The sequence below is a fragment of the Leucoraja erinacea genome, chromosome 16, assembly GCF_028641065.1.
Source record: "Leucoraja erinacea ecotype New England chromosome 16, Leri_hhj_1, whole genome shotgun sequence".
NCBI lineage: Eukaryota > Metazoa > Chordata > Chondrichthyes > Rajiformes > Rajidae > Leucoraja > Leucoraja erinaceus.
The window spans coordinates 33545406-33568110 of NC_073392.1; the positions used below are offsets into that span (position 1 = coordinate 33545406).

Here is a 22705-nt window from a genome sequence, read left to right on the forward strand (position 1 = left end):
TTTCTCCTTATACAACAAGCATTCCAGTCCTGGAAACACCCTTCTGAATCTTTTCCATACTCATTCTAGCTTAATAACATCCTCCTGCAGCAGGGTGACCAAACCTGCACAAAAACTCCAAGTGTGGTCTCACCTCTTTAAAAAAAAAACTTTTGTGAAAGTACTGGTCAGGAGGAGAAAAAAAATAAACTGAGCTAAATATAATTTTAAACAAATATGCAGGAAAATGAAATGATCAGAATTATCCAGACTTTACTCTCAGTAGCAACAACAGCAGCTATTTCTATTTTTGTTTTTAAAAGTGAGAATGCAGTTAAATTCTGTTATATACAATAATTTTAGTTTCTATCATTAATGAACATGCACTGGGAAGAACTATTCTAATTGTATGCAAAATAAGATATTTTTTATCCTGTTATATTTCATCAGTCTTATCAAACTTTATCTTTTTTTAAATAAGTTTAAATATTCTCGAAATATTCTAGTCTTTGTTAAGTATTACCTGTCAAACTAGATTACGGGGTACCTGAATTCTGAAAGTTGCACCTTTCAAAATGAATTTGTTAGTATTACAAAATGATTTATAAAGTGCGGTGCAACTTCAAGAAGATCATTCTCGGATCTGCATTTTTAGCCTATATTTAAAGGAGAAAATAAACAACTTATGGAAACAGAGGTAAACATATTTGATATTTTGGGTATCAAGAAACCAACAGGCAAGCTTGAAACCCACTGACCAAAGCAATCAGTAAAAACAAAAACCCTTAATGCCACATACATTTAGATAGCCAAGAGGTAAACACTGCTGATATCAAAAAGAGTAATTGCAGTGCACTTTAAATCAGCTAGCATAAATATTTCATTCATTTGATCACATTTAAATTAAAAAGAAAGCGAATTTTGTCTCACAAACACTATTAGAAGAGTTATATTTACTGAGAGAGAACAAAAGATTAACGTTGCTCATGAATGAAATTGGCATTCCTGCTGCTGGAGATATATTTACCTCAAACTGTAGTGGAGTATTACATCGGCTAGCAGCAAGGGAATGAAGGGGTGAGTAAACTGTATTATAGCCATTTTTCTTGTCCTCTTCTCCTGGAAACAAGGTGCAAGGCGTCATTATTGTTGGGCTGGACATGGCCGTATCCGTGACAGATGCTGGTGCTGACAGAGGACTACAAGGTCCTGGCAAATCGGTCAAACTCACGTCTGACAGATACCGTGCCTTTCGTTTCTTCAGAGGTGCAATCAACTCTAGAAAATAGAGAAATTATCAAACATCCATTACTGAATGAACACAGGTACATTTTAGAAACAGAGTAACTTAGCACAGAAATTGACCTATCAGCTCAACTTGACCATGCCAACCAAGATGCTCCCATTTGCCCGACTTCCAAGACCAACTTTGCAGGTCAGTATCTCGGATCCCTGGTGGATCATGGTGATCTGCTAAACAACCTGTAAACACTCAAAAGTAAAAAGAACACAACAGCCAATAGTTGCAATGAAATACTAATGAAAGAAAATCATCTGGATCCCTTATCCTGATCCGCGTTGTAATTCCCACTACAAATAAATATGCCTTATAGAACATACACGCAGATCAGTGCAGCACAGAACAGGCCCTTTGGCATCTCTGCCAACTATGATGCCAAGTTTTTTAGTTTTAGAGATACAGCATGGAAACAGGTGCTTTGGCCCACCAAGTCCATGCCAACCATTCTATGCTATCCCACTTTTTCATCCACTCCAGACACACTAGGGGCAATTTACAGAGACCCATTAACCTAAAAACACACATCTTTGGGATGCTGGAGAACGTTCCACACAGAAAGTCCCACGGTCAGAGTCGAACCTGGGTTTCTGGCACTATGAGGCAGCAGACATTTCCACCTGGGAAATAGTCGCTGACTATCTACCCTATCAATAAACCTACTACACAATCTACATCATTTTATACACATCCGTTCGGTTGCCCAGAAAAAACAATCCAAGTTTGCCTAACTTTTTCTTATATCAAAAATACTCTAATCCCGGAGAATTTCCCTTGCATCTTCTCGAAAGCAGAACTGTAGACAGAACTCCAGATGTGGCCTAAGCCAAGTTTTATACAGCAGCAACATACCAACTTTTATACTCAATTCCTTGACCGATGAAGACAAACATGCCATATGCCTTACTTGCCACCCTATGCACTCATGCTGCCACTTTCAGGGAGCTATGCATCATCTGCAAAGTTATCAATCAGCCCACCAACATTTTTGTCCAAATCATTTAGAGGTTTTATGGATAATGTGGACAGCATCCACGATCCTACTCTTATCAATCATCTCTGACACCTCCTTGAACAATCATGTTCTGAAGACTTGACCTCACCCGCACAGCCACATTGATATTCCCATGCTTTTCCAAACTTGAGTAAATCCTATTCCTAAGAATCATCAATAATTTCTCTCCCACTGATGGAAGGCTCAGTGGCCTATAATTTGTTGTATTATCCTAAGTGCCCTTCTTAAAAAAAAAAAAATTGCACTGGCTATCTTTCAGATCCCTGGATCATTACCTGTGTCTCGAGAGGATAGAGATATCTCAATGGCGGCTCTAGCAAACTCCTCTCTTGAGAAGTTCAAGAGACCCAACACCCTCCTTTATATTGTGTTGGAAGGAACTGCAGATGTAGGTTTAAACCGCAGATAGACACTAAAAGCTGGAGTAATTCAGCGGGACAGGCAGCATCTCTGGAAGGAAAGAATGGGTCCTTCTCAGTTACTCCAGCCTTTTGTGTCTAGCCCTTCCTTTATAATATCAGCATGCCTTAGAACATCAACGTACCCCCATCCTAATTTAAATATTCTCCTTGTCTTTCTCCTTGGCAAATACCAACACAATGTACTTATTTAGTACCTCCGCCAATTCCTATATTTCCAGGCATAAATTCCCTCCATTGCGCTTTAGCTAGCTATCCTTTCCCTAACAACCCTCTTACTTTAATGTATGCACAAATTGCCTTGGAATTTTCCTTAATCCTACTCAAGGATATTTTGTGGTCCCATTTAGTTCTCCTGATTCCCTGCTTCAGTTCTTTCCTGCTTCCTATAGGGTCTGGTCCAATTTCCTAAACCTTGCATGTGCTTCCTTTCTCTTTTTGACTACAATTCCAACATATATCATCAATCAAGGATTCTGAACCAGTCTTCCTTCCTGACAGGACGACCATCAGTCTTGAATTTTGACCAGCTGGCCTTCAAACAACTCCCACTTTAAATGCAGACTTATCCAGTAGCAGCTGCTTCCAATATACATTGCAAAAGTCTTGTTTGATGCTGTTGCAATGAGCAGAAATGGACTACTATAATTGAAATACTGTTATGATTAATGTGTAATGAGAACATCTTTGCTTTGTTGCATCTTATGGTCAATTGGCCTTGAAAATATTAATGATTTTGCTCGCTTATGAAGAATGACTCCTTGGCTGGTTGTGGGAAGGCTATGCAATGACACCTTTCACTTGTATTCATTTCTTAATCTCACCCACTTGCTGAGGGAACAACCATTAAACGGTCTGCCTCAGATTGCTGTTTATTTTGCCGAATGGCTCCCAGAAGCTCGGCCTGCAGTGATAGGCTGACTGCATATTATAATGAAAAATGTTACTTTTTAAACTTACCTGTTGAGGTATTGGTGTCATCCAATTCATCAGGCACATTGCTGCTGTCATTGCTGTGGTATATAGGTGGTGTTTCTTGTCCTATATCTGGTGTAAGCGGAAGTTGCACCATGGCCTCATCCATTGCCTGTTTCATCCATCGCTGAAAAGTACCAGGTTAATTATCCAAAATGGTTTAAGCACAATTCTGCAGACTTCTACCAGTCTAACATCTGTGTGAAAGTGGCATCATTGAGGAAAATGCAGTACACAGAACTATAAATAAATGTGAAACATTTGACTATAAAAGCAATGACTATCAAAGATGTTATGTGACAAATGCACGAGTCTCGTATTTTAAAATTTGATAATGTTAAGTTTTCTTTTGAAGCAAGATATAGAGCCAAATTTGGATTTAAACTAGACCAAGAATGTCTACTACGAACCATGAATCTTGATATTTCCATTAACTCCACAGCCTCATGAATTTGTATCTAATTTGTAACAGCATCCTAGGAAATGTTCCCATTTAAATATCGAGCCAGATTCAAATACGTAATTTTCACTAAGATGTTCCAGATGGAATGCCTGTGTGATAAGAATTCAAGTCGAATTAACAATAACAGTCTGACATACTTAATACCAGATGGTAGAAAAATCTATGAAGTTCTCAAGCTCCAGTTGATTTTTATTCATTGTAGCCAACACCCAAGCCATGTTAATTCAAAACTGAACAACACAGTGCATTTTGCAACTCTATCATGGAACAAAATACAATTTCTTCAAGATTGTAGACAGAATTATGGAATCTCATTCACCTCATCATATACATTATATTATGACTAAATTAATTCCTTAAAATAATTAATTGTAACACTTGATTAAACACACAAAGGATTGTTCAATAACATAAAACTCAAGAGAAGTAACTCCCATGTTGACTTAGTAACCAAACAAACAAATTAGATTATGAAGCTGCTTGAAACAAGAAATGCATTCTTTCAAAATATCATTTACACTGATGCGCGTTTGAGTACAAAGGGGAAAAAACTAATTTATTCAACGTTTGATTTTGTTGCTGTAAAGTAATTAAACTTGTGGAATCCATGGGGAAAAAAAAGAACCAAGGGTACTGTCAACTGATTTATCCGAGAAATAGAGGAGCATATTAAAAGTAACCTACTATTAAATGTGAAGCATCTGGTGCAGCAGGGGGGAAAAAAACAATACTCTTCTTGAAATTGGGTTTAGTTGTTTATCAAGCCTTCCCTTTCAAACAAAATATTCTCAGTCTAGGTGTGTAGGAAGGAACTGCAGATGCTGGTTTACACCGAAGATAGATACCTCACCGGGTATCTCTGGAGAAAAGAAGTAGGTGATGTTTCAAGTCGAGACCCTTCAGAAGAAGAAAAAAGTAATACCATAGGCGAAGTTTCAGGTCGTGACCCTGCTTCTGAAGAAGGGTCTCGACCTGAATCGCCACCTATTCTTTTACATAGAGATGCTGTCTGATCCACTGAGTTACTCTATTTTTTTTCCTGTCTATTCTCAGTCTAGGCAGACAGAACCAAAATACAATTTTCCCAAAAAAGGCACAAATATGTAATGAAACTGCCTAATTCTTTGCAAATCCAAACTGTTAACAATAAAATAACGTACAAGCTCTTTTGATTAAATTGGATCAGCCTAAAGACCTGTTGAAAAGAGCACCATGGAAAAATGAAGGTGATGATGATAGTGGGTCAATGCACAAATCTTACCTAGTGATAACAATCAAAAATGGCCACTGGAGATACCAACACCTTAGAATTACTGTAGACCACATTCCTATCAACTGTCTGCTGGAAGGAGTTAAGCCATTTTAAAGCAAAGGAGTCTGAAGCGAGATCACTAAACTCAATTACTGTACAAGCAGATACTGACAAAAGCACTACATATTTTGTCCAACTTGATTACCGTATTTCCCGGCAATGATGACGCACCCCCACTTTAAGTCGCCAAATTTTGACAAAAGATGGCGGGACAAGATCAAGGGTTTGGTTTAGTCCAGGGTGGGGGGGGGGGGGGGGGGGGGGGGGGAGAGAGAGAGAGAGAGAGAGAGAGATAGAGAAAAAAAAGAGAGAGTGCGCTCCACCGGTTGCGCCTGTGCCTGTGGCTGGCACGGGCTGGCAGAAAGAGCTGAGGTGGCGGCCGGTTCCGCACGGTTTCCTCCCCGGCCACAATGCGCCGCGGCAGCAGTGAGTGAGCTGCTGGCATGATTCCCAACCCCCTCCTTCACAACACTCCTGCCCTCCCCGCAACTTTACCCCTGGCGGCCCAGTCAATCTGTGCAGCCCAGGCCGTGCTGACCCGGGCCAGGCTCCCCACATGCACGGAAGAAAGTCATTCTTGATGTTGTTGTACTGAGGGATAGCCAAGTCTATCTTTCTTTGATAACAACCTAATCTTCAGCCTACAAGACGCAGGTAAATTTTCGTGCCTCATTTTTGGGTAAAAAGTAGCATCTTCATTGCTGGGAAATACGGTAATTAAATTTAGTCATGGTTTAATTTCATCTCAGTTTGAAGAATGTTACGAAAACTGACACAGATATATTTGCAGCCATATCATACATCAATATCATATTTGCAGCCATATCATATTGAGTATTCTCTGCCAAGAGGGTTTGACGAACATCCTTGAATATAGCAGATAACACTGGCTGTAAATCATCGCTTTCAAAGATCTTTTATCTGCTATTTGAACTTAAATCCAAATTCATGAGGCTATATTATGCAACACAAATTGTTGTAAGAGATAAAGTACATGCTTACCTTCTTGCAGGATCCGTAACTGCCATCACACACAACTCTCTGCCTCCTTCTTTCAGGAGTGAAGGGGGAGCCAAAGCGGATGTAGTGTTTAGGGGTTGTGCAAATATGAGGACTATGGCTCAGACCTGGCAGCATGTTCAGTGTTGTTGCCAATACCGTAGGATCCGTTGTGATGCGTAATGGACGGTCATATGGGCAGTCAGATCGCTCTACCTTGTCATTCAACCATTCCGTAACCAAATACTAAAACAAAAAGAAAAAATGATATAGTCATTCGGTATAACTAAAAGCCCCGCTCCCAATTGATTCAGTGAGCTATCACAAAATAAGAATCTAGGATTTTAAGAAGAAACACTTGTAGGTCATCAGCTCCCTGTGACTGCTCTGCCAATCAATCTTGGCCTCAACGTCACTTTCCTATTCACTCCCACGCCCATTGATCTTTGTAGCTGGCAGTCAGTCTCTTGAAAATAGGCAATGATTGCCTCCACAGCTCTCTGGGCTACAGAATTCCAAACTTTTGCAACTCAGTGAAATAAAACAAAAGTCCTCATCACCAGCCCATCGGCCCACCAATTGAGACCTCTTTGAAGCAATGAACCCTTTGGCATCCTACGAGTGAATGACTGCCAATATGAAAATGACACATTTACCTCATTGCTGTTTTCTATTACTTAGCTAATCTCACATCCATGTTATTATTATAACCCACAACCCACTTATTTTGTGCAACAATCCTATGTGTGGCACTTTTGGAAATTCAAAGACACCTCATCCATTAGTGCCCCCTTTAACTACGCTATTTGTTACATCCACAGAAAACTTAGAAGATGTAGGAACAGGTCCTTCGTCCTACCATGTCTGTGGCAACCATAATGCTAAATTACACTAAACCCATCTGCCTGCAAATGGTCTTTAACCCTGCTTGGGACTACTCTAAATGCCTCTGAAACATTACTATTGCATCTGCTTCCATCTCCTCCCATGGCAACATGTCCCAGGCACCAACCACTTTCCGTATTAAAAAAAACCATGGCTTGTAAATCGCCATTACCTTTCACCTTAAAGCTATGCATTAATTTCAATATCTGCGATGCTCCAGCCAAAACTATTCAGGTTTGTCCAACCTCTCTTTCTAGCTAATACTCTCTATTCCGGGCAATATCCTGGTGAACATCATATGCGCCCTCTCCAATATCTCCACAAACTTCCTGTAATGCAGAAACCAAAACTGTACACAGTACTCAAAATGTAGCCTAACCAAAGCTTCATAAGATGCAAAGTGACTTGCCAACTTTTATATTCAATACATCTGCCGATGAAGGCAGACATGCCAAATGCCGCCTTTACCACTATCCATTTCCAATGCTACTTTCGGGAATCTATGGGCTTGCACTCCAAGATCCATCTGTACACAAATAATCCTAAGACCCATTTACTGCATACTTTCCTCTTACATTTGACCTCCTAAAGTGCAAAGCTCGCGCTTGACTGGATTAAACTCCAGCTGTCGTTTCTCTGCCCATGTTTCCAACAGATCTATTTGCATCATTTGATTATCTATTTGTATTGTTTGATGACCTTCTTCACTATACAAACACTCCACTTCTGTCAGCTGCCAATTTAATAAACGGACAACATTTTTGTCCAAATTAATTATAAATATTGCAAACAACAGAGGTCCCACCACTGATCCCTGCAGACCATTGGTCACAGACTTAGTCAGAATAACATCCCTCTAGCACTACCCTTTGTCATCTATGGCTAAGCCAATTTTAAATTCAATCTACCAAGTCCCCATGGATCCATGTGTCTTTATCCTGTGGTTCAGGCTACCATGAGGGATCTTTGTCACCTCCTCAACATACTCAATAACATTCCCTTGAATAAAGTGACGCTGACTATCCCTAATAAGCACAAGATTTTCCAAACGGGAATGAATCCTATCACTATTTTTACTCTTTCTGTTTCCTTCCTTCTAAGAGAAACAGTAAAATATCCAAGTGACTAAATTGGCAGGGCTCTGCAATGGCTGTTGAAACTTACAAATATGAAGGCCCAAGTTGAAAGCCACTCCATTTAAAGACAAAAATATGTGACATCAATGTTCTTTTTGAACGAGGAAGCAAAGATCAACAAGAGGCCTAGGACCACCCAGCAATGAATTTTGTATCATTGTAATAAAGCTGGCTGGCTGCAGTGCTATGTCAGAGAGCTCTGCACAAACGCCTTTGCCGGAGTTCTGGTATTTGAATTATCTGGTATTCGAAGGAGTCCATCAATAATCCAAGGGAAGATCAAATAAAAAAACTTTTAATTTAGAGTTTAAAGAGACGTAACCTCATTCAAACAAACAAGACCTGAAGGGGGCTTTACAGGGTAGATGGTAGGGACAGTGGGAGAGTCTCAAACAAGGCAACAGAACTACAAAATATGGGGCAACTGAAGTGCATAGAAACTTCTTCTCAGAGGATGGTGATTCATTAGAATTCTTTGCCCTGGCAGGTGGTGAAAGCTAGATCATTCAAGTGGAGGGGATAGATATTGAAGAATAGAGGGGTATGGAAAAATGGCACAGAAGAGTTATTGAGGCCAACATAGATCAGCCAAGATCATACACCAGGTTTTATAAATGTATTTATATAAATGTATATTAAATTAATCAATTTGTACAAAATTTAGTGAACAGTCCGATAATTAAGAAGTTCCTCAATCGACAAATGAGACAGATACATTCACACATCCACTTACTCTTTTGGTTTTAGGATATTTGACATTGGTTCGGTTTGGTTGGGAGACAATTGTAGTTTCTGATATGGTCTCCACTCCTGGGGCTCCTACACTGGGTACACCTTCTGTAGATATGGATTCTGTCACCACAGTCCCTGTTGCTCCCTCTTCCACTGCTACCACCGGTGCTGGCTCTGACTGACAGCTGGCTTGTCGCTGTCTACGTAGCCGCTGAGCTGAACTGGAGCGATAGCGTGAGAAACGATTTTTGGGTCGGGGCTTGGTTGGTTTTGATGCAGGAGGCTTAGCAGGCTTCTCTTGAACTTGCTCCTATTTTAAAGATGTAAGATAATTAACCACAATAAATTATCTTCAAGTAAATGCATTCCAAAAGTTAAAAAACTTAACATATACAGTATATGCTTTGTCAAAGACAGACAGAGAAGGCACATTGAAAAATGTGAGATTATGGCCCAGTGATAATCAGACTAAACAAAAACTAAGAAATGAAAATTGGCCTCTCTGTTTTCTTCCTTTGATTGCTTTTCCTTATATTACGCACATTCTTTAATGAAGGGCACTGTTGTAAAGTTACCTGATTTCTTTCTTCAGTGCGTCAAGTGAGAAACACAGAAAGATATAGGAAATTGTTGTTGTCCCAGAAGTTTCAATGCACTTTGCTATACTGCTGAAAGAATAGTGTCTTGTACGTCCACCAGAAAATAGTAACTTCTGGAATTTAGATTTCCGCACCGCACAGTTAAATTTGGTTAAGAAAGAAATATGCATATCTGAACTTCACCTGCATGCATGCACAAATCCTATTATTTTAAAGCACTATCATGTTCAAAAGGCAACAGATGCATAATGGGAAGAAATATCTCGGATCAGATAATAAGAGATGGACACGATCGGTTACATCTGCACATATATCTCTCGTTCGGAAGAATATGAGGATGCAATCTTCAATTATTTTAAACCTCTTTTAACGCTTAAGTAACAAATGAATCACTGGGATTGATCCTTTGATCATCCTTTTGTAAAAAATCAAGATAATTCTCCCCAATCATATTTAGTGTATAAAAATACTGAACTGGAGACAAACTGTCAAGAATGTCTTCCTACATTTCTGGTCTTCATTGGTACACAAATACAAATTTAAGATCAGTCCGTTCCCGTTGACCTGTTTGCCAGATAATCTCAAAGTGTTTAACTGAACCAGTCACTTGGCATTATATACACAAGCATACCTATAAAACCTGATGAGAACACCCTCAGTTAAAATTCTCAGTCATTTGATTCTAAATGGCATGATTTATATCTCACCCATGCTCTCCAATTATCCTTTCTGGTTTATGCCAGTATTGGAAATTAAGCATATTTCTGGAGGTTATTTTGTGTACTTTGACCATCAGAGTTATCTTAATATTTTCTTTAGGAACACGAAGAAGCAACAACCAATGCTCGTTAGTCGATATTGCATAAGCTTTCCATATAATTCATGAAGGGAGATTACATTCTGAACATTTTTAGTTGAAAATTGCCATTGACAATCACTTCAACAGTGGTTTGTTTTGCAGATTGAAACAAAAATCACATTCACATGGCTCCTTATGATTACTTTGCTTTAAGAAAGTAATTCTGGATCTTTTTTCCTTACCCTCACACACTATCTAGTTAGCTCATTTCAAAATTAACTTTAGTTGTTCTAGCAAGTTCTTATGGTAAATATTAGGTGAAGTTTTTGCTTCTCCAAAAGTACAAATATACTCAAATGAAAAAAGGCATGTAACACATCCCATTCTGCAACCGTCTACCAGCAGATGTATATACAGGTATTACTATCCTTTGCCAGCACTCAACCAATCTTACTTTCCTTCCACTAAAAAAGCACGGTGCATGCTTGTGAAGATCACAAGAAATTGTCCGCATGTTGTAAGATGGCAAGACATGATTTTACATAGCCAAGTTTCTCACAGCATTCACTTACAATTTATGCTTCTTTGAGGCTTGAAAATAAGAGGTTTTCTTATACACAAATAAAATGCACCGTTCGATATTTTCCTTTGAGGGAGAATAATTGTTCCTTGGGACTAATGACTGTGCAGCACCATCACATTGTTGAAATCCTAATACTGTAAAATTCTCTAATCCTATGACTGCCAAGTGACAACTCAGCTTCCTAATTGCATGTACATTTGAAAATTCACATAATAGTGAGAGAAATTAAACAAAAATAATGATTTTGAAGCCTGCAGGGGGAGCTAAAGTGGGTGGAAGGGAGAATTTAAAAAAAGTTGCCATTTAAATATCACAGTATTATTGTACTGAATAAAAGCTAATAAAAATACAATTGTTATCAAAAAATAGAAGCGTATGTGATTCAACAGTTAGATGAAAGTTTTATAAATGTTATGCCTAGTTTGTACAAGACATTATGTTGGATGGAATTTTTTAATGTCATCTGTTAAACAATTACAAACTGTAGGCTGTTTTTTTCTGTTGGTTAGTTTATTCTCACTTTTGGTTGAAATCTGAAGGATGCCAGATCGTGTCAAATACAATTAAGACAAAGATTTAACTAGTTATTTGGTTAGGCAGTGTACAAACTTTTTACTACTTGGAAATTATTTGAGGAATAAATCTTAATATTCTATATAAAGCATAGAAAATAAGTTACATGTTTAATAGATACACTTAGAAATACCCCATATATTTATTTGTATGAAAAGGAAAAAAGAAAACGGCATAGGTTAGAAATCTGAAATAAAATCAATAATCCCTGGAAATACTCAACAGATCAGAATACACTTGTGGAGAAAGAAAATCATACTTAACATTTCAGGTTGGGAAGAATTACCAGCATTTTCTATTTTTATTCTATAGATTTGAGAGTTGGTAAAAGATGTGCTAGCAGATTTGTTTCCCATGTATTTATCACAAGTTAGTTATATATTTTGATGCTTCACAACGCCCAAGTTATTGGTCCCCCAGATTTACCGTTGTGAATATTTTTGGCAAGTGCAGGCAGACACATCATTTATTATGAAAAATGATAAAACTGAACCATAAGTATGAGAAAAAGGATGTCCCTAAATAACCGTTATGTTCTGCATTGTCTTTCCTAATTTTGTGCACTTGTTTTATACAAAAGATAACCATGCCTTCTGGATTCACCAGCAATTTTTCAAACATACATCCACCGATCACAAGGTGTAAAGTGTACTGACACTAGGTTGCTTTTCAACCCAATGCTAGTTCAGTCGAGGGTGTGAGATGATATTTCTCAACTGGGAAAATGGAACACCTTCTCAGCCATGTCCAGTCATATAAGTAGTACATATAAGACATCAGGGCTTCATAATCTCAAGTTTAACTTTTGCCCACAAATCACATTACCTTTATGGTTGTCCAGCAAACAATGGAGCCAAAAATATGTCCAATCACAAGAGCCCGACTGTGAGTTTCTTTCCCTCTTAGTGTTGGACAGATTGATGGAATTAGTCTTACATTTTGTAAAGAGATGAGGTTTGAGGTCCTCTGATCATCTTACATGCCATCTTGCTTTTGAACTGTTTACACCCCAAACAACAAACTACAGAACAAAAGTTGGCCTGCTCAGCCCGATAATTGAAAGTATCCAAGCCCAATGAAGCACAGAAGACTATAAGCAGGAAAATCCAAACCTTCACTACTCAAATTATGCCACCGACACCAATATCTGTTATCATGCTGCACCGGCCCATTTGCCAATTAAATGCTCTGCTTACCCCTAGCTGTGAAGTTTGCCGTGTGCTTACGCCAGCAAGCACAGGCTGTGGTGTTCTTGCCTCACTGGGCAGTGGTTCTTCTTCTGCTGCAGGTTCCAGTTTCACCTCCTCCACATCTGTGGTCGGAGTCTCCGGATCGCCATCGTCGCCTGGGTGACTAGTACTGCGCTCAACCACGTGTTCACGCCTTTTCTTTCTCTTCTCTAAGTTCTCAAAAACCTGCATGATGGCTTCCATCTTCCGCTGCTCTCGTGACTGTGAACAATGAGCGTCAAAGAAAACAAAACAATAAACAATCCACTTACAGGATCAAAATCTTATCCTCAACAACTTTCTTTCATGGCTCAAGGTGTGCAAACGTACTGCTCATTTCCTAAAGGGCGAGTGGCTTTTCTGGGTCACTAGTTTTGATAGAACTACTGTACGCAAGTCGGATTAATACTATAATTCTTAGTGTTCTTTCTATTTCTTTTTTGTTGTTACTCTCTATCTTATGCTTTTATAAATCACTACATGAATACCAAATTATCATGGCGGCAACAAAAACAAAATATGCTCACAGCTGATTAAAAAAAACATTGCAACCCTTAACACGCAACATGCCCATCCATTGCACAGTCATTATGGTTCAGCTATCTGAAAAATAGCACATTTTAGACATCAATAAGTCGAGTTGTGGTAATATTGATGTATAACAAACTCTCCAAACAGTGAAAGCTCTAGCGTCTCTCCACTACAAATAACTAACAGCAATATCTGTCCACACTGGCATTCCCAAGAAGACACACTGTGATCCCTCTACACCAGCGCTCCCAAGCTGCAAGCACGCTGTGTTTGTCCATGTTGACATTTGCAGTTGGTAAATTGATCTTTCCACACCAATACTTTAACACTAAAATTGAGAAACACCCAATCCCTCAAGGGTATACTGAACACTGGATTCCAGGCATTCAAAGGCACTCCCTATTATTTTTCATTACAGGTACGTAAGAGTCTAGTAGCACATTATAAATGATCAAATAATGAAATGTTTCCCATTTGATATGTGGACTAAAGGTAATATAATAACAGTGCTCTTGGAATTGATTTTATTGGAGTTGACGGGATGGAGGGAGCTTGGAAAATAAGTGTGGAAAGACATGGGACAATCTTCGTAGGCATATATAATGATCCTACCCAAAGGTCCTGATCTAAAGTATTTTACATATATAAAGGTGATTGTTGAGATGTTAAAAAGCTGCAATGTATACAGGTTTCAAATAAACCTTGCTAAAATTTATACCTCAGAACAAACTTTTGAAAGTCCTTATAAAGTCTTGTAAGTCCTCCTAAATTCTCATAAAGTTGATACGACCAAACTTTACAAAGAGGCCAAACCCTTCAGCGCATTTTCAAGTTATATTAGAATTGCAATCTCTTCTATATAATGTGCTATATCATAAATACATATTTTGAAGTGGCATTTTGCATCATGATTCCTCTGAGCTATGGGGCGCAGAAAGACCCCAGCCATCCCAAATTGTCCATACCAACCAAGTTGCCTAATGCCCCTGTCCCACTTAGGAAACCTGAACGGAAACCGCTAGAGACTTTGCGCCCCACCCAAGGTTTGCGTGCGGTTCCCGGAGGTTTTTGTCAGTCTACCTAATGGTCAAAAGTGGTTTCCGCTTCTTCTATGTTCCGGCGATTATTTCAAAAAATTCAAAGCCGGCCACGAATAAAAATAGGTTGCCGTTTTAAAAATCGGTAATTTTTTAGTCGAAGCCAGTTGCGATGCTAGTTGAAGGTGGTTGCCGGAGGTTGAGGTGGTTGCAGGTAGTGGAAGGTAAGACCACTGTCTTACTGGTTGCCGGAGGTTGCAGGTGGTTGCCGGAGGTTGCAACTAGTGGAAGGTCTCAACCACCTTCAACTAGCATCGCAATCGGCTTCGACTAAAAAATTACCGTTTTTTAAAACGGCAACCTATTTTTAGTTGCGGCCGGTTTTGAATTTTTTGAAATAATCGCCGGAACACAGAAGAAGCGGAAACCACTTTCGACCATTAGGGAGACTGACAAAAACCTCCGGGAACCGCACGGAAACCTTGAGTGGGGCGCAAAGTCTCCAGTGGTTTCCGTTCAGGTTTCCTAAGTGGGACAGGGGCGTAACTGAGCTGGTATCGAATTGCAAGAATATGAGGAAATAATTTGAGTTTTACAGAACCATTAGTATTTTACACATTTACTACATTACTAGTTGGAGGAGTACATGTCAAACTCAATTTAAGTAATATCATCCTGTATAATTTATGCAATAATACAGTGCAGTAAAGGTGCAACATAACTGAATATATGCAATATCCAGCAGATTCATCTTGCCCAAGGCAAATCACCATTGTAACACAAACATTTGAAGTAGTAATGCATGGAAGTAATCCCTCACAAGTAAGAACATCTTAACCATGCTTTACTAAAGGGCAGGTAATCAGTAAACAATTTAGATTAGTTTACTCAGCCACTTCTTCATTCTAGGGATAAACATATTTGTAAGGAATGCAAAATAAGTTTGAAATCTCACATAGCAAGTGGACAATTATCTTTGTTTCGGACCTCTGGTCACATCAAGAGAAATGGTGTCGCTTTATCTGCCCTGCACAGTACCACATCATTTATTAGGTTTGTGTTCTTCAAAGGAAAGAGCTTTCTAATCTAAAAGTTCTGAAAATCAGAAACCTGCATTTCTGGAAGTCTGGTGTAAAATCAGAAAACAAAACATTCAGCAGTTCAGGTAGCATTGTGGATAGAGAAACAGAATTACTGTTTTGAATGGGAATTCATTAATCAATAAGCAAGTTCGGTATTCCGACTGCGCGTGCCCAGGTCAAAGGTCACTGCATAAACACCTCCTGGAAAGCAGTGAAGCAGTGGACCTTCATTTCTTCTGTTTTTTCCAACCTTGATTCTTCTAGGTAAGAAAATACTGCTTTCAAACTATGAAATGGTTATATTTATTGTTCTTTTGTTAAAAGCTAAGATTATTTTGTCGTTTTTATTGCTTTATTATGCTTTGGTGAGTGAGCGAGATCGTGCTCGTCCGTGGTCGGTGTCGGCCTCGGGACTGTTGAGTTGCTGCTGGGCCGTCCCGTCTCCGCCCCCTCCCGGGTGTCTCGTCCCTGTCTGGGGGCGGCCGGAGGTGCCGGGCCGGGCTTGCAGCCGTCACGGGGCGGAGGCTGAGTTACTGCAGTGTTTTGTGTGTATGGCTGGTGCTCGGCTTTCACCGGCGCCGGGGGAGGGGGGGTTTGACCGCTGGTGGTCCCCGGCCTGTCGGGGAGCGGGGTTGGGCTGGTGTTGGTGCTTCTTCTCTACACTGACTGTGGGCCTGGGGCCGCTGGTGTCGTCGGTCCGGGGCTGTTGGTTGGCTCGGTGGGAGTTGAGCTGAGGTTGGCACTTCTTCCCCGCGCTGGTTGTGACCGACGACACCAGCGGCCCCAGGCTCACAGCCAGAGCGGAGAAGAAGCACCAACTCCAGCTCAACTCCTGCTGGGCTAATCGACAGCCCCGGACCAACGACACCAGCGGTCCCACTCACCAAAGCATAATAAAGCAATAAAAACAACAAAATAATCTTAGCTTTTAACAAAGGAACAATAAAAATAATTTCATAGTTTGAAAGCAATTGTTTCTTACCTAGAAGATTCAAAGATTGAAAAAACAGAAGAAATGAAGGTCCACTGCTTCACTGCTTCCCTGTTTATGCGTCTTCTGGTTGACAGGTTGATGAGGGAAATTTAGAGACAGAATACAGATAGTGGAAGTTATCTGAATAGGCTGTGGGCCGAGCATCAAAAATGTGTCTAGAAATGGGATTTCGTGACCCAAGTCACCAAACTACATGAAATTTTCACATATTGTGTAAAAAAAAATTATATAAATCACCCCTGAAACTCCATATGAAGAAGACTTGCACATTTTTATTAAATTAGAGAAAAACCTGAAACTTTTCGGGTACTTTTTAGTCCAATCAAAGCACGTTTAACATTGATTTGTCTGCCAGTTGGCCAATCACGCAAAACTGCATTTCGTTGTACTCATACTTGTATTTGTGCGATGACATTAAAGTTGAATTGAATTGAATTGCTTCAGGCTAGCACACAAAATGGCTAAGAGGGCTTCACAGATGCCTGTTTTACTGGAGATTCCGATTTGTTGTTCCGTGAAATAAATGCCGTGGAAACTTGCAGCAGGTAATTGTATTTAGTGGGAAAAGCATTATAAAAGGCTGAAGAAAGTGCTGCGGTGGATTAAAGTGCAAGAAAGCCTTGAAAGCAAAGTTCCTGCTGAGGTCCTGGAACACAAAGATTTAGACAGCCAGGGACCAACTCTAACTAAAAGGTAAGATTTAAAGTCTGAATTTATGAAAATCTATCTGTATGGAGTTTAATTAATTTAATTGCGAAGCATTCATTCATTCATTCATTCACTTACTTCATTCATTCATGAAATTGAGGGCCGCTTATTAATCGAGACCGCGGCTTCACTTTACCGCGAGTACCTATGTCCCGCGGTCCGAGCACTTTTTCCAGGTAAGTTTTCGCAGGCAGCTCCGAGATTAGCTGTTAAAGACTTATTTCTCTACAACAGGCTGGCATTAGTGACAATGTTTAATTGACTGTCTTATGGATACATATAGTTTAGGCCCTCAATTTCATGAATGAATGAATGAATGAATGAATTTATTCACATTATAAAATGGTGCAATTAAATTAATTAAACTCCATACAGATAGATTTTCATAAATTCAGACTTTAGATCTTACCTTTTTAGTTAGAGTTGGTCCCTGGCTGTCTAAATCTTTGTGTTCCAGGACCTCAGCAGGGACTTTGCTTTCAAGGCTTTCTTGCACTTTAATCCACTTTGCAGCACTTTCTTCAGCCTTTTTAATGCTTTTCCCACTAAATACAATTAACCTGCTGCAAGTTTCCACGACATATATTCCACAGAACAACAAATCTGAATCTCCAGTAAAACAGGCATCTGTGAAGCCCCCTTAGCCATTTTGTGTGCTAGCCTGAAGCAAAGCGTGTGATTGGCCAACTGGCAGACAAATCAATGTTAAACGTGCTTTGATTGCACTAAAAATGACCCGAAAATTTTCCTGTTTTTCTCTAATTTAATAAAAATGTGCAAGTCTTCTTCATATCGAGTTTCAGGGGTGATTTATATAAAAAAATGTACACAATATGTGAAAATTTCGTGTAGTTTGGTGACTTGGGTCACAAAACTGCAGAATAAAGCTCCTCGGCCCACAGCCTAGAAGTAGTAGAATTCAATTTTAAGTCTGGAAGGCTGCAGTGTGGCCAGACAGAAGATAATGTGCTATTTCACAAGTTTACATTGCACCTTGATATATCAGTTCATAGATTTAAAGTGGCAGAGAATATGATCTTGGTTTGTCACTGCAGATTGAAGGCAGGTGCGCCAAATCGTGGTCACCCAAACTATGCTTGATTCTCTAATGTAAAGAAGGCTACTCAGTGAACATCAAATACAATGCACTAGTCTGGAAGTGTAAACAAATCGTTGCCTCACCTGGAAAGGGTATTTGGGTCCTTGGACAATAGGAAGAGAAGAAGTAAAAGGGCAGGTATTCCATCTCCTATGGTTGTATGGAAAAGTGAGGCGAGATGAGACTGGTTTGAGGAAAAGGAAGAGCAGACCAGGGAGTTGCAAAGAGAAAAATCCTTTCTGCATGTGGAACGGAGTGGGACAGAAAATGTGTATTTGGTACTAGAATCTTGTTGAAGGCAGTATAAATTACACTTCATGATTTGTTAAATGCAGAAGCTGGTGAGGTTGAAGGCCAGGAGAATTGTTTCTTTGCTCCTTGAAAGACAAGGTGCAGGAAATGGAAGAGATGTGATCAAGGGCATAGTCAACTATGGCAGAATGGAAGCAATGTATTAAGACAAAGAAAAACACTGCAGAAGCATTTGTGCGGCAAAACTCATCATTGGAGCAGATATGACAGAGACAGGGGAATTGAGCAAATGGAATAGAGTCCATGTGGTAGGAAGAGTGGGAAGAGATATAGTCAGGGTAGCTATAGGAATCTGTGGTCTTGTGATGGATGTTGTCACTCATGTAGATAGCTATTTTTCCTCAAATATTTTCAGTATATACGGCATTTTACCTTCCTGCAAATCAGTTTAATTCTGCTAAAACTAATTTGGAATGAGCTCTTGGAAAGTTTAATAACAGCACACTATGCACAATAATTGCAATGAAATGATATGTCAACACAAGTGAGGATGTACCTCGTTTTGTACAATCACAATTTCAGCACTTTTTTTTGTATTCATCAGCAGAAAGAAATGCCATCACATGCTGACACCTGTGCAGCAAGGTTCTGTTGCCAGGGTCTAGATGGGCTGAATACAATGTAGACGGATTCCAACACAAGAAGCGTTTGGATAATGTTACATACAACTGATGTAGTCTGACCATAGCAACAGCTCCCTTTATTGCAAAAAGTAGAAGGTAGGTCTGGATTAGAAAGAGCTTGCTGAAAGATCATGTCACTATGATCCTCTCCTCCGTACCCTGTAATATACTCCCGCATATAAACATAAATATGTCCTAAAATCATCAGAATGCATTACTAAACATTAAAGTATGGAACTACCTAAATGGAAAAGATATCTAGCAATAGAAAAATTGATTTGTATTGAAATCTAAAAGTAGCGTAAACATTTGAAACATAGAAGTGGAGCGGTGTTAGAGAAGTGTACTCAACAGGAGACCAAATGACACTAAAGTTGAGAAACTGATCATCATATTTATACAGGCATTGATTGGTTCCTCAATTTGTATTTGTATAAAAGATATTTTGATGAAAAGATTTGAGACAAAAGACTTGGCCAAATTCACGTACACTGATCTATAAATAGCAAATCAATGTATCATGAGGACTGTACATCACTGCTCATTTCTAGCAAAGAAACCTGATTTATAACAGCAGTCAGATTGGTAATGCCATATTAACATATAAACAGGAAAACATTAAGTTATAGTCAGCCTTGAGTCTGAAGGGCCTCGATCCGAAACATTCCCTATTTCCTTCGCTCCACAGATGCTGCCTCACCCACTGACTTTCTCCAGCATTTTTGTCTACCTTCAAGTTATAGTCAGCACTCTGTACTTCAAATGTATGAGCACCTAATTTGTAGAACACTGTGCAAGTTTCCTTGTCACTGAAATAGTTTTGGCCGAGTTAAAACACTCCCATCATCTACAGCAGTGCAGCCAGCAGTGACTGTTTTCAGTAATGTTAGGAGTCATTATACAGCCGGTCCACCACCGATTCACCAGCAACTGTGCAAAAATCTCCTTTAGTCCACAACAAATCATGAGAGCACAATTGAAACCCCCCCCCCTCCCCCCAGATGACCCCTGTAAATCTATCGCGTTGGCCAGGTAAGGCGGCCGATCTCAATCTCATTGGGACTTCCACGCCGATCGGCGATTTGCCCCGTGGCCAGGGCTCTGGAACTCCAGCCCGATGAAGCCAGCGGATTGTTCCCAAAGTTGACTTCCCGAGGCAGAATTTGCGGGCCAGTATCTTGGCCCCACGGCAGCCTAGGAGGACCGTTCCAGTATTGTTGGTCTCCTCACGGAGGCCATAACCTCTGTTGGTCCATCAAAATGGATAATCCAGAAAGGCTCTGGAACAAAGGGTGCCGGAAAATCGGTGGTGGACCTGTATATGATTTTACAAGCTATTATTTTCCGGTCACACATTTTGTCCGATGCAAAAGCATCTTGTTTTTATACTTTTCACTTTCCCAAATACAGTAAGTAGCCTGCATAGGTGATCTTTCTTTCTCCATATCAAATGACCATTATGTTTTTTGAAAACATTATTCCTTCTAAATGAACAAATTATTTTCCCTACACCTGTAGGTGCCATTGCACTGCTTGCTAGATGTATCATATGGTTGCAAGAGTTCCAGTTGCTGAGAAATTCTTCATCTCAAATTTATTTTTCTCTGAATGTCCCTTACCAGTTTATTCTGTGCTAAGGCACGGAGTTGTTCATCCATTTCTGACTCTTCGTTTTCTTCTTCAACTTTTATTTGATCTCCTTCTCCAGGACCTTCCTATTTACAGAGGATTAGGTGACACAGTGAGTTGTGCTGCACTTAAAAACTGCCAGCAACACAATTGCAAAACTAATGCGATGTTTCTCAACGCTATCAGTAAAATATAAACTAATATTTTACTCCCATAATGATATTACTTATGTCACAGCCTTGCCTTGTGACATCATAAAAGAACCCAACCACTAAATTGTTAGCTTTTGCTTGAATTATTTACCTTTTTCTCCTCCTCACATTTTTTTAAAAAACAAGCAGCAACTCATAAACCTGTTAGTTTTGAGTTGAAGTCATCTTGAGTTGAAGTTGTCACTGTTTTATAACCATTTAGTTAAACCTATACAACCGTAGTTATCTCTTTCTGCATCTTACGCACAGTATAGATATTAATTATTGATTCGACCGATTTAATTCATGAAATCAGAAGAATTTTATTATTCATCTAGAGGAATCTTAATAAAGTTAATGTAGTGTAACTACACACATCATATTTGTCACAAAAAACTTGCTCTAAATGCTAATTATTAAGGATTTTTAAGGTGTAGCAGCAAGAAACATCAAGTTATTACAGAAATCAGCACGTTTACTTCCAATACTTACCGAGGAATAAATATCGGCATGGATACTGGGTGTAACTCCACTAACTATTACTCTCCTATACTTTAAGGTCATGGACCCTGAGCTAATAACTCAACCTTACCAAGCGGCCAGAATCTGTATTGCTGGATGATTGCATGCAAAGAAGACAAATATTCTGATTCATAACAGTTTCCTTAGTTAAGGTCCAATTAGGAATGGGCAATAATGCTAGCATTGCCTATGACATGTGCATCAGGGGAAAGGGGAGAAAAAAATGGTTGTACAATCAAACTATTTTACAAAGTTAAAAAGTCTAACTTGATGATCAGCAATTGAATCAACAGAAATTAGTCGGTGGTTTTTACATTAGACTAATTTTGCACAAATATACTTCAAAAATGTTTTGCCTTGATATACTTATCCCCTCTTTTAGTCTGGAATTATGTTGGTATCTTACTTTTCATTTTCAATTGTTACACAAAATTAGTAAAGAAAAACAAAAGTAGTTTGTCACTGTTTTATGTACTTCACATATATCTGGACAAACTCTACTGCACCAGTTACTTTCCTTAGCATGTGTGTCCATACCTCACTGTCACTTGCTGGATTTTGTGCAGGTAACTCCTGTTGGTCTTTAGGTTCTGCCGCTTCCTCCTGTTGCTGACTGCTATTTTCATCAGAGCCCTGATTGAGCTCAGACTCCATCTCCCATTCTTTCCGCCTGGCTTTTCTCCGCCGTGTCTCTGCGCCTAATGGGGGCTCCATCGATCCTTGGTTATGTTTCTGTACAGGACAATTCTGGTTCCCCTTGTGACAGGCACAGTCAACCTTATATTTACTATTATGAAGTAAAAGAATTTAAAAAATGATTAAATGTATCTATCATTTTGAGGTGCAAATCATTGACAATTGAATATATTTAACTATTTTTTCCTGCACATATCTCACATAAAAGTTATACTACAATGAAGATGCATAAGTTCTCTGTACTAATCAGGGATGTTAAGTAAGTTACAAGTTTGAGAGAGGTGTC

The 22705-nt window shown here is 39.3% G+C and overlaps 1 protein-coding gene across 12 annotated transcripts in view; it reads right to left on the minus strand.

Moving 5' to 3' along the window:
* Positions 1-22705, minus strand: part of setd5 (SET domain containing 5) — a 144702-nt gene that overhangs the window by 23525 nt on the left and 98472 nt on the right. For 11 of the 12 annotated variants that reach the window (XM_055648108.1, XM_055648111.1, XM_055648101.1 and 8 more), the window contains 7 exons: positions 22261-22510; positions 21001-21096; positions 12963-13217; positions 9214-9522; positions 6463-6705; positions 3671-3812; positions 1007-1257 (listed from right to left, as the gene is read on the minus strand). In XM_055648108.1, coding sequence (XP_055504083.1) covers positions 1007-1257; positions 3671-3812; positions 6463-6705; positions 9214-9522; positions 12963-13217; positions 21001-21096; positions 22261-22510 — 1546 coding nt within the window. The remainder of the gene's footprint in view (positions 1-1006; positions 1258-3670; positions 3813-6462; positions 6706-9213; positions 9523-12962; positions 13218-21000; positions 21097-22260; positions 22511-22705) is intronic. The other variant, XM_055648112.1, reaches the window with a different exon arrangement.